Here is a 12,856-nt window from a genome sequence, read left to right as displayed (position 1 = left end):
GTTTATTGCTCGTTCACCGTGTGTGGAGGTGTGAGGCTGGGTTGTGTGATGCTCTAATGCCAGTTATAGTCTCTCCTAAGTGTAAAGCAGTGGCGCCCTCCTGTGGCCAGGTGTTTTCCTGGGAATTTTATTCAGGTACTGTTCCCGGTTTGCTCAGTCTGGTACACACCACTGACAGGGGGAGAGACAGCCCTGGCCAAGGGAAACCCTCATTTGCAGTCAGTGTGTTCGATTGAAATGACTGGTGTTCCCCAAGACCAGGCTGTCTTGTCCATCCTGTCTTAGCCATATAAACTCTTTCAAAGCACTACACCTTGTTTCTGATGCAAATCTTGCAAAGTGTTGTCCACCTTGGGTCACTGGCAACTGTTTTGAACATCAAAAATCCATTCTAAAAACCTAAAATCTTTTTTTAAACAATTAATTCAAATGTCCATATAATATTTGGGCTAAAGCTGTTTGGTGTCTGCTGCCTAAACATCTATAGAATATAATTCACTTATTAACACGGCGCTGCCAAAACCTTGTTGGATACCAGCTGCATGTCGTCAAGCCTTTATTTGACACATGACCTTTAAATAAACTACAAACTCAGCCAATATCTGACAATATCAGGTAGTCCATTATAACTAGTGATAAGATTTATTTACGCCCAAACATAAACAAATGATTCCACCATTCAGGTTTAATGCATGATCGGCATCCCCTGGAAATTTGACTGATAGAAACATTTTTTATAAAGACAAATCACAATGGTCTGTTATGGTACTGTATTTGGTTTGCATGATAATTTGAAACAAAAATGTTTGCCTCTAGTACAGATCTTATTGTATAACTCTTTACTTGCAAACAGAAGATAACCTGCATCATGGCATGAGTACAACAGTGTTTGTGTTCTGTAATGCAATCAAACTAATTTTACGAGAGAGAGCATCTGACGTTTGACCTTGTGTCTGTCCATGTCCTTTTTCCCGTGGTTTAGCTGGTTTGCGGAGGAGTTTCCGGTTGAGTCGTAAGGACAGGCAGGGGTCTTCTGGTGAGGGCTCAGATACTGCTGACCCAGAGTTTTTTACCTATGAAGAGGTGACCAGATACCAGCAGAGGTCAAATGAGAGACCTCGCTTGGTTGTTCTGATTGGTAAGGCTGAGGCACTGAATGACACTGTTCTTTGGTGATCCTGACCCCTAGTATGGACTAATCTGTGTTGCAACAATTCCTTTGATGAAATAATTTTCTACAAGTCTTTATGCCTGCTCAATAATCCAGGTAAGGAAATCACACAAAGTTGAATCAGTTCATCTGGACACAATTCTTATTGGGAAAAACATTTCATCACTCATCTAAGTGACCTCTTCAGTCTCAACTGATTGCAGGTATCCCCACCATTATAAACAGCACAGTTGCATAACAGCCAGACCAACAAATTGTTTTATATGCAAATTGCTGTGATCATTAACAAGAGATTCAATGGCCATGTGTACTATTCACAGAAGATTAGGGAATAGTTGCAATCACAGCATTGTGAGATGGTGACAGAGCCAGGATTCTGCGGTCTACATCCATCTACAGGCTAGTGGCCACTCTTTTAAGGATGATGATGTGCACATTCTTATTAGGGAGGAAAGCTGGTTTGAACGGGGAGTCAGAGGCCATCTGCTATGGCAGTGGCTGGAGTGGAACCAGAAAAGACAGTTCAGAGGCAGCAGAATCTAAAGCTGCCAGGAGGGCGGATTTATTAACAAAATTAAACAAGGAAAAACAAGAATAAAGTGTATTGTGTATGGTGCGTTGTTCGTGGGATGTGTGTCTAAACTATGTGTGATGACCAGCGGGGTTGTGTGTCTAGGCTATGTGTAAGCATTTACTCTACGTGTGGTGCAGTGTGTAAATGGCGTGTCCAATGTATGAAATATACGTTGCAGGCAAAGGTGTCTGTGGTCCCTGATCGAAGAGAGAATTCCAAGCATGGTTTTCCAGGGTCCGTAATCCGTGAGCGAGTGAGTCCTTTAGGGGTCCAAATCCAAAAGCTGCAAGTTCCAAGTGAGAGGTTAGGGTCCGTGAGAAGGGCAGAGCTCGAAGGGTTCTTGAGGAGACAGGGAAAACAGGATTAAACAGGGCACCAGAAGACACAAAGGAAACACGAAGGAAAACTTGGGTTGACAATTTGACTAGAAGGCACTAGTAAACTAGGTAGGCTAAACAATGTTACCGACTGTTGCTTAGGCAAGTTCTGGTGACGATACAATGGGTTAGCTGGGGTCTTGTGGATTGGTGATGAGCTGTGGTGGTTGTAGATTGTAGACAAGGTGCATTGTTGTTGATTGTGTCTATGCGACGTTCTATGAGCGCGCATAGATGTGCCTGGTGTTTCATAGACAGATGATGGAGATGTGCTTCATGAGCTCACAGTGGAGCCAGAGGGCCGAGAAGGGGGCTGAACCACAACACCATCTATGTGAAGAGGGAACGACCATCCCTGAACCGGGGGGAGGTGGTGGTGGGGGGGGGGGCTAATAGTACATCTGTTGCCATCTTACAATGCTGTGATTGCAACTATTCCTCAATTCTCTGTGAGTAGTACACATGACACACGGCATGAGAGTGTCCAGTCTAACCTCAGATCCCCCTGACACCACGATGGATGGCCTAGTAGCCCACTACAATGCAGCCTTATCCCTCAGCCTTGACTCTCTTGCGTCCCTCAAAATCTGGTCTGTCTCCTTCGTCCATCTTGCCCCTTGGTTCACTATTGAACTCTGCATCATGAAGGCCACTGGTGCCATTGGTCGTCGCCAGGAGAGGCTCTATAAAAGGTCTGCCCTCACTCTCCTCCTCGAGGCCTTTAAAGACCTATAAAGACCTTTACGTGAAGACCTATAAAGAAGCCCTCTCCCACCCAGGCCAAAATGCATTACTACTCCACCATCATCGGCAACCAGCAAATTCACCCCAGAATACTGTTCTCTACCATCAACCAACTACTTTGCCCCCTTGATGCCCTCCTGCCTTTCAGGTGCCCCTGACCTCTGCTCAAAGTTCCTGGACTTCTTCCAGGCCAAAGTGGATTCTATCCACCATCAGCTTCTGGTACCTGCCCCCCACCCCCCACATGTGCCTCAGTTGCAGGATGTTGTTCTCCCGCTGCATGCCTTCTTGAATGCTGTTTCTTCTTTCTCCCCTGTGGATGGTCCTCGAGTTGCTAAGTTGGGCACCATGGCCAAGGCTTCCACCTCTTCCCAGGACCCCATGCCCACTCTCCTGGTCAAGGCATGTGTAACACCTGTCCCATGTAGCTATATAAAAATCTGCCATGTGTAGTAGTACTGTGGGCAGGGCCTGGGTATGGTTTCAAAATAAATGACACTACTATCTTTTAAACTAAAATAACTGGCGGAGCCTCCAAATAAATGTATGATATATAATAAAGATATATCACTTAGATTTTGGTTTTGTCTCTTGTCCTAATTTTATCTATCCTTTTAACAGTTATTAAACATGACTTACCTATGAACTATGACACAACAAGGTTTCTTTAAATGTAATGCCAAATTATGGTAGGCTATTTATTTACTCAAAACAGAACTATCAACATCACATTCATGAATAAAGAAAGAATCAGACTAAATCCCAAATATGAATAACCACAAAAATGATATCAAATAACATCAATCATAGGCCTACACTCACACACACACACACACACACACACACACTCACTTGGCAACCTATGGTCACCCCACTTGTAAACCACCCCCCGTTGCAGGCCTGAGTCGTGGCTTGGGAGCGTAGAGGCGTAGAAACTAGTGGCCGCTTCACTTGGTCACACAAGCAAAATAAAAAAAAAAAAACGTTCAGTACTCACAGATCCAGGGAACATTTAGAGGGGGAAAGACGAGGGGAAACTTGGCGATGGGCACTTGGGATAGCACAGAAAAACAGCAGCGAAGGACGAAACAGCAGCGAAAGCCAAATAGTGCTCCAACAAAAAACCAGTTCTCCAAAGTGGTCCTACGGAGATGTCCTCTCTTACAGTCGCAAATCATCTGTCTCTTGCAGATCACAATAAAAATCCAAACCCTTTGGATAACTGTTCGTCAACCACTAAGTTAGGAACACTCTTTGCTCTCGAACAATCTGCACTGTTCCTTGACGGTGATCATTCGCCTTTTTACATTCTCCAATGCACCAGACCTAACGGCTTACAACCAAGCCCCACCCCTCTACCCGAGAATGGAATTAGGATTGGCTATCATTCCAGAACATGCCAATTAAAACAAAAGAAAACATAGATTGACATAATGCGGCTAATCAAGTTAGGCTGTTAAACTGACTACGTGTGCTTGGTCCTATACATATTAAGCAAACTATGCTCATTTGCATAAACTCTAACCTTTTAATTGTAAAGATTATGACTTCTCTATTTTATCCTTCCCTATATATTTTTAATATATTCAAACATTATGCACTTCATTTTTAAAACTATTTATATCCTAAATGAATTTTAACCAAACTACACGTTTACCTAACCTGTGCCCCATAATTGTGGACATAATCAGCTCCTCTTTGGAATCTGACTTGGTACCCTTCAGCTTCAAAATGGCTGCTGTCACCCCCACCCTCAAAAAGACAGGCCTGAACCCAGATTACCTCACTAACTAACAGTCAATCTTCAACCTTCCATTTCTCAGTAAAATATTGGAAAGAGCAGTTGCTGCCCAACTCCATCAGCACATGTCCAACCATAAGCTCTATGAACCCCCCAATCTGGCTTAAAGAGCACACCACAGCACGGAGACTGCCCTTATAAAAATCATCAATGACCTCCTCATTGCTGTTGATTCCAGCACATCAGTATTCTCATCCTCCTGGATCTCTCTGTAGCCTTCAATAGTGTTTCCCACACCATTCTCCTCAACAGCTTATCTGAATACCTAGGCCTCACTGGTATAGCTCTGTCCTGGTTTCAGTCATATCTTGCCAACAGGAAACAGTTTTCACCATCAGAGACTCCAGACCCTCATCCATGCCTTCATCACCTCCCGTCTGGGTTATTGCAATGAAGTCTTGTCTTGGGTACCTAACAAAGCCCTAGACAGGCTTCAGTATGTGCAGAATTCAGCTGCCAGGGTGCTCACCCACACCAAGCCCTGGCAACACATCACTCCCACCATTTTCCACATTCACTGGCTCCCGGTCAAATCCTGCATTTCCTATAAAGTCATCCTTCTCCCCTATAAATCCCTCCATGCCCTTAGCCCCCAGTACCCATCAGACCTCCTCAACCCATAGATTATGTCCCAGAATCTGCAGTCTGCAGACAAGGGCTTGCTTTCCATCCCCCACACCAGACTATGGACTTTTTGGGATAGAGCCTTTAGTGTGGCAGCCCCCACCCTTTGGAACTCTATTCCAGCTGAGATCTGCAATGCTGCTTCTTTGGACAATTTCAAAAGACTACATAAAACCTACCTTTTTACTAAGGCCTATGGTCTTGTAGTCTTTTGATCTTTGTTTTAATCTTCTGTTTTGTTGTTCTTATCTAGTGTAAAGTGTCCTTGGGTTCCTTGAAAGGCGCTATACAAAACTAATTTGATGTAGTTGTTACGGCCATTGTAACTATGAAACCGATCGTTGGTTTCAGTCGTTATGCCACTGTATTGTTTATAAGGGCGGGGATACCTGCAGTCAGTTGAGACTGAAGAGGTCACTTAGATGAGTGATGAAACATCTCCCCCAATAAACATTGTGTCCTGATGAACCGATTCACCTTTTTGTGGATTTTCTACAACAAGAAACAATTAAAGACAGATAGCGACTAGTCTTGGCATTTCACTAGCACGTTGCATCAGTCATATATTTGCTTGTTTTTCTTTTTCTTTCTTTCTCTCTTCTCTTTCTTTCTTTCCTTGTCTTTTTTTTTTAGGGAGTTGTTCTTTATCCGATGAGAGGGTCTAAGGACAGGATGTTGTGTTGCTGTAAAGCCCATTGATGCAAATTTGTAATTTGTGATATTGGGCTATACAAATAAAATTGACTTGACTTGAATTTCCTTCTCTTTCTTTCTTTCTCTTTATTTCTTTCTTTCTTTTTCTTTCTTTCCTTCTCTTGCTTTCCTTCTTTTTCTCTATTTTTTCTTTCCTTCTCTTTCTTTCTTTTTTCTTTTTCTTTCTTTCTTTCTTTCTTTCTTTCTTTCTTTCTTTCTTTCTTTCTTTCTTTCTTTCTTTCTTTCTTTCTTACTTGTCGTTTCATTTCTTTTACGCAGCTTATAGTGAGGGGCTGTATCCCATGTCTGTAGTCAGTGGCTATGCCTTTGTTTTAGTCGTTCTACTTTTCTTACATTAAAATGTTTCCATGTTTCTGTGTTGATTGTGAAACGCTTTGTAAAATCTTGCTTTGCATAAGTCCCATCTAACATGAACTGTATTTTTTTCTGCCTCTCTCATCCCCTTTCCCTGGACACCCCCCCCCCCACACACACACACACACATTTCAAAGGGTCTCTTGGAGCGCGTATCAATGAACTGAAGCAGAAGGTGATAGCTGAGAACCCACACCGCTATGCGGTGGCTGTACCACGTGAGTTGCCGTTTGCTAACATTTACACACACTGCGCCTACTGAAAGACCTGTCACATGACAGTCTAACTGTGTCTGTTCGTATCGCCCTCCAACAGATACTACCAGGCCTAAGAAATCCCATGAGAAGGAGGGTGTGGAATATCACTTTGTCACCAAGCAGCAATTTGATACGGATGCTCTGAATAACAAGTGGATTGATTTCTTAATGTTTAATAGTGTTGTGTAAATCTCTATAACTTCTTTCTATGTTGTACTACAGACCTGCTGATTGAAGGCTCTGTCCTATTTTCCCAGGTTCATAGAGCATGGCGAATACAAGGAGAACCAATATGGCACTAGTATCGAGGCTATCCGCTCTATACAGGCCAAGAATAAGATATGCCTAGTGGATGTACAGCCAGAGGTAGGTGTTGTGTGCTTTTCCTTCCCTCAAGCCAGTCATGTTTCTTGTTAGGCTACAGTTATCACAATTCATTACCACAGTACGACGTGATAAATGATCCCTGCAGACAGTTGCTGTTTGCTGAGGGATGGATTAGGACAGTGAATGGATTAGGACAGTCTTATGACATACACTCACTATGTTGACAGCTGATATAGCAACAAAGTCTTTGTCCTTTCATATTGGCTGTCTGATTCATTTTTGTGTTTTGGTTTGTATTTGCTATGTGGCCCGTAAATAAACCATCACCAGGCGCTGAAGAGGCTGCGGACAGCTGAGTTCAAACCCTATGTCATATTTGTCAAGCCTCGCGTGCCCGAGAGCAGACGTCGGCGAAGTGCCGCCATCTCGCCAGCAGGAGGAGAGCATGGACGCATTACAGTGAGGGTTTTCTTTGTTCCTCCTGTGATCATGTCAATTCCCTTGTGTTTCCTATGGTGCACTGTATGTGTACAACAGTGTTTTGCATATGTGTATCAGTCTGTCTTCAATCCCTTTCTCTCGTTAACAGGAAGAGGACCTCGCAGAGATGCGTCACTCAGCCATTCAGATTGATCAGCAGTATGGACACCTTGTGGACCGGGTCCTGATTAAGGAGGACTCAGGTAGTGCCTGTGCAGAGCTGCGAGGTATTCTCGAGCGGCTGGAGCGAGAGACCTTCTGGGTCCCTGTCAGCTGGGTGCGAACCTAAGTTACCCCTTCCTCTATCATCCAGATGAGTTCCAAAGCCCCCCGACACCCTACTCCTCACTTGTTGAAGCTCACCCCTTTCCTTCAGGGCCGGCTGTCCAGCCTGGGGAGTCAGTTGAACTCTACATACCTGGTCAAGTGCAGAGCCCATCAGAGCAGCCATAAAATAAGGCATGAGGTGAGATGATGATATGATCAAACCACAGGGGATTACCTCCATGGTTGGGGCGCTCAGATGGAGGAACAGTTTTGCTGGCCAAATGGCCAGTCACCTCCCCAAGAACTGCAGTCATACTGACATTTCCTCAGATGTTTGCTTTTGTTTCATGTCCTCTTAAGTTAGATGCAGTGAGAATAATGTGATATATGTTAGATCTGAAAACCCATTTCATTCCTCCCATTGCCATTTTATCCAGCTGCATTGCACATGTTTGTCGGTATCCATGTTTCCATCCAAATGGAAACATGGCTTACTTTAGAAGAGTCAAAAAGAATAAAATGTAAATCAGGTGCATTTCCTTAGCTGGTGTTAAGCAAATAAAGGACCCCTCAATGTGCACAGCAAGACAAAACCATGTCATCAGACATGGATAAGACATGCTCAAAACTTAAGAAATTTGAAAATCCCTTTTCCATAACTTCTTATTGCTTGATCACTTTGTCATCATGTTTACCTTTCTATCTTGAAGTGGCAATGTCAAAGACTCTAACTTAAATACATGTTCTTTAAGTCACTATCTTTTGCCAAACAAGGTGACACAATGATGAGTCAGCTTATCGGCCACTGATGTAAAGCCCTTGATTTTTGCAGTAATTCTGGAGAAATACAAATATGTCTGTGGTGATATTCCTGCCAAAAATCCCAAACAACACATAGCAGGTGGTGTGTTTTATGTCACCAAACAGTGGTTGGTCCACCGGAGAGGCTAGGAGGAACAAACGCTGTGTTCCTGTGGTGTGCTGGACAAACTAGTATGCCATAACAGGATGCAACCACGCACTTCCAGATTGCCACTTTTAGTGAGTTTAGAAAGGTTTTTTCGTCTTTTTTTTTTTAGGATGCTTTTACAGTTGTTCTATTTCATAATATAAAAGTCACAGTACAAGGTAATTTACTTGCTTTGACTTATCAGTAAATGTATTTTGGTCACACAGTGTCATGTCTATGGGAAAATGTGTATGGGAGAATGGGACAAATCAACGGTCAGATAATTTCCCCAGAGGCCTTGTTTCTGCCATGTGGTTTGTCTGCCACAGGGCACGAAACCTCCAAGGAAATACTGCTCATGCTTTATGGCACACGTATAAGTTTAGCAATTTTACTTTACCTCGTCTATGAATAAAGCTCCTCTACTTTTGTCTTTTGAGCCATGGCTTGTTAAAGAAAAGAAAAAGCACATTTCTTGTTCCCACGGTGTGGAAAACAAAAACAAAAAAGCCCCCTGTTGTCTTCATGACTGTTCGAAAGACGTTGCTCAAATCGAAAAATGTTACCTTGCGCGGCTTTAATATAACCTTTATGATCACAGCGTCTCCATGTTCAGTGGCAAGTCCGTCAGTTTTACTGTGACTCCTGCTTTTGGTTTCGGAGTTTAATTGTACTTGAATGTCATTGACAGCCATCGAGCACCTCCTCCCTGCTGTTTCCCACATCTCATGCATACTGTACTACAGAAGAAGCACAGATACAGTCCACAGAAAAAGGAGCATCGTAACTCAAACGCAAACAAAATTCAAGCTTATGCAGGTAAAAATTAATATAAGTTTTGTTTCTTAAACGACTCTTGTGATCTCATCTAACGTGGGTATATTAATCAGCAACAAACATTTTGTCAACTTAAATGTAATGTTGTAGAAATGGAACGTGAGGTACCGTTTTATCGTCTAAAAAGGATTCTGTTCAGTGGCTCAGACTTGGGGTTTGTTTTAGGAAATGCACGCAAAACAATTATGTAACTCTGATGTAAATATTGTAAATGTTTATCCTTGTATGCCAACAAATGATCTTGTAGCACTTCAATGCAACCCATTTACTGTTTATCCTTAGGAGTCCACATCTGTTTGTATGTTAAATGATGCAATGCACAGAGAGAGTGGATGTGTGGGATGAGTGGATGTGTGGATGAGTGAATGTGTGGATGTGTAGCTGTGTGGATGTGGGGATGTCTGGATGTGTGGGTGAGTGGATGAGTGGATATGTGTCTGTGGGGATGAGTGGATATGTGGCTGTGTGGATGAGCTGATGAGTGGATGTGTGGGTGAGTGGATGTGTGGGTGAGTGGATGTGTAGATGAGTGGATGTGTGGGTGAGTGGATGAGTGGATGTGTGGGTGAGTGGATGTGTGGATGTGTGGAAGGATGTCACTGGGTATGTTCAAATACACCAAAACACGATGCTCCATTTGTATAGAGGAATGGGGTATTGTAGAATAACTTTGCACCTACCTTTTTTTAGACTGCAGCAGGATCGATGTGGTTTCAGGTGTTTTCCTTGATAATCAGGGTCTTGATAATCAGGGTCTTGCTTGTCTGTGTTTTCTGAGACGAGATTCAGTGTGAGGACTGAAGGCGTCCTTCTGGGAAAATTCACTTGATATTACCCTATTATGTCATCCCTGAACTTAGCTTACATACTTGATGGTTTTGATTTCATCTTAACAGTAACAGCACTGCCACCTCGACAACAGGGACAGAAACAGTTGAATACACAAACAGCAAACCATGAATAAATACAAAGTATACGATACAAGTACAAAAAATCATGTCGGAAGGCAACAAAATTAACTAAGAGAGGGACAAACAAACAGCAACCCATTGTATAGAGTGTTTGTGTGTGTGTGTGTGTGTGAGAGAGAGAGAGAGAGAGAGAGAGAGAGAGAGAGAGAGAGAGAGAGAGAGAGAGAGAGAGATGGCTGGAGACAAACTTCCAAAGCCCTATCATACTCTCTTTCTCTTTTAAAATGCAATGTTCTCTTGATCATTACTGATGCTGTACAACCAGAATGTTTAGTTTGTAATGTTCCATGTAAAAGTGCCATAATAAAGCTGGATGAATAGCTTGGCTTTTTGTCACAGTGATTTCGTCAAATATGTTGATGGGCCGTACTTTGTACTGGCATTTCGGAATGTTTGTCTCTGTTTACTGTGCCATACTGTTCAAATAGACTTTTGTTGTTATTTTATTTTTGCATCATTTACATATTACTGTTTTAGGTGATGTTATTTACCTCTCAGCTCTCCATGGTCCTGGTGCAGTTTATTAAGCCACATCTAAATCATTGCAAGGACTAGCATCAAGGTACTCCTTCCATGTAAAAACGTAGGATGTGTAAATAAAAGAAATTGCTTAAATCAAAATTATTGAAATGTTTTTAAAGCTACACTCGCTAAGATATTGCATCATTTCCTCCATATGAGATGTGATGGCGATGTGGCAATTCTATTGGACAATCAATGTTAAAGTTGAGCAGCGTTCCACCACAGTTGAATGAAGGAGCCAGAAAAGACTCGCTGCCACTGATTCTCTTGAACTACAAACAAGGTGCAGGCAGCAGTTGTGGCTCGTGTGCTGTCATCTCACCAGTAAATAGTCAGCACTCTTGTGATGTGTGATCCTTGGAGCTAACGCTCTCAGTCAAAGCTCAGACTACATCATCACATTGTTCTACAGTTACGATCGTCTGTCTGACAATCCCCCAGCCAGACCCCCACACCCCAAACGCCGACACCAAAAACACAGTCAACGCTGGGCGAGGCCGCCGCCAGACCACCCTCAGTACTATCGGAACTGCCGGTCCACATGGGCTTGCAGTGGGCTTAGCCTGCCCTGCTTCCACGTCCTGTCAGACTGCCCTAGGCGTTTTCTTTTCGGGCACAGCTCCAGGCAGGGCCGTGGTCCCTTGTCCACATGACGCAGGAGACGAAGTTCTCCCAGCCATTAAATGAAGACATACTTAGACGCAGACGTGGTCAAAGACACTGCATGGATGGTACTGGGTGAGGCCGCTGCAAACGTGAATTCGCGCCGCCATCTTCCCACACCGCATCTTGTGTGCATCATGCATCTTGTGATTGCATTGAGCATTATTATATGTTGTAATTGTGTGTTGCTGTATATTTTGTGGATGAGTTTATTTTGATATGCTGTTTGCGTAATGTGTATTGCATCATTGTCGTATGATGCCGCGATATTGTGTTGGAGTCAGTTCATCAAGTTCATTATATGTTGGTTTTTGCAGTTCTGTATAACGTTGGATAGATAAGTGTTGTGTCCTGTAATGGTTTATTTTGTAAACCTGCTAGGAGGCACTGCTGGAGGATGAAACGAACTACGTTAATACAATAAGAAGAAGAGTATATAAGATGGTGGCTACCAGGGGTGCAAATTTGGTCTGACGGGTGGGGGGGGGGGGAGACCAACGTCGGCGATGGTCAGTCATGGCCACACTCCTGGATAGAGAAGAGCCTCAAGATCTACAGTCTGCCCAACGATTATCAGATTCATCACGGAGAGCATGAAGAAATGGAAGACCACTGTCAATCTCCATCATGCAGAGGGGTCATTAATATCAAGACAAATCAACATCAGAAGCGGAATCTTCCAAGGGGGCTCACTATCACCACTGCTCTTCTGCCTTGCACTAGCGCCACTCAGTAATCTACTGATCAACAGCAGCTATGGGTACAAATCACAGAATGGCAAACTGACCCACCTGTTCTACATTGACGACCTCAAGACGTTTACCAAGGACGACAATCAGCAGAAGGGTCTAGTCACCATCGTCAAGACCTTCAGTGATGACATCAAGATGGAATTCGAAATCTACAAGTGTGCCAAAGCCACTTTCAAGAATGGAAGACTTACCAAGACTGCAGACTTAGACCTTGACACTGACACTGTAATCAAAGAGCTAGACCAAGATGGCACATACAGGTACTAAGGAGTGAACGAAGGAGATGGCATACAACACTCAACCATGAAGGAGAAGATCCGGAAAGAGTACCACAGGAGAGTGCGTATGGTACTGAAGAGCAAAGTCAATGTGGCTAACAGAATTGAAGCTATCAACACCCTAGTCCCTAGTGATACCTGTAGTGACGTACAGCTTCAACATCATCAATTAGAAACTGAACGACATCAAGAGA

The 12,856-nt window shown here is 43.3% G+C and overlaps 1 protein-coding gene across 1 annotated transcript in view; it reads left to right on the top strand.

The window, feature by feature from the left end:
* mpp3a (MAGUK p55 scaffold protein 3a) overlaps nucleotides 1–7,712 on the top strand; it is an 87,529-nt gene extending 79,817 nt beyond the window's left edge. Inside the window, exons 13-18 of the mRNA XM_056288112.1 lie at nucleotides 983–1,138; nucleotides 6,497–6,577; nucleotides 6,675–6,768; nucleotides 6,874–6,982; nucleotides 7,274–7,402; nucleotides 7,533–7,712. Of these exons, the coding sequence (XP_056144087.1) occupies nucleotides 983–1,138; nucleotides 6,497–6,577; nucleotides 6,675–6,768; nucleotides 6,874–6,982; nucleotides 7,274–7,402; nucleotides 7,533–7,712 (749 nt within the window). The remainder of the gene's footprint in view (nucleotides 1–982; nucleotides 1,139–6,496; nucleotides 6,578–6,674; nucleotides 6,769–6,873; nucleotides 6,983–7,273; nucleotides 7,403–7,532) is intronic.
* The last annotated feature ends 5,144 nt before the right edge of the window (nucleotides 7,713–12,856 follow it).

The sequence above is a fragment of the Lampris incognitus genome, chromosome 10 (assembly GCF_029633865.1).
Source record: "Lampris incognitus isolate fLamInc1 chromosome 10, fLamInc1.hap2, whole genome shotgun sequence".
Taxonomy (NCBI): domain Eukaryota; kingdom Metazoa; phylum Chordata; class Actinopteri; order Lampriformes; family Lampridae; genus Lampris; species Lampris incognitus.
Note: the sequence above shows the minus strand (reverse complement) of the source record. Positions and strands in the feature narration are given on the sequence as shown.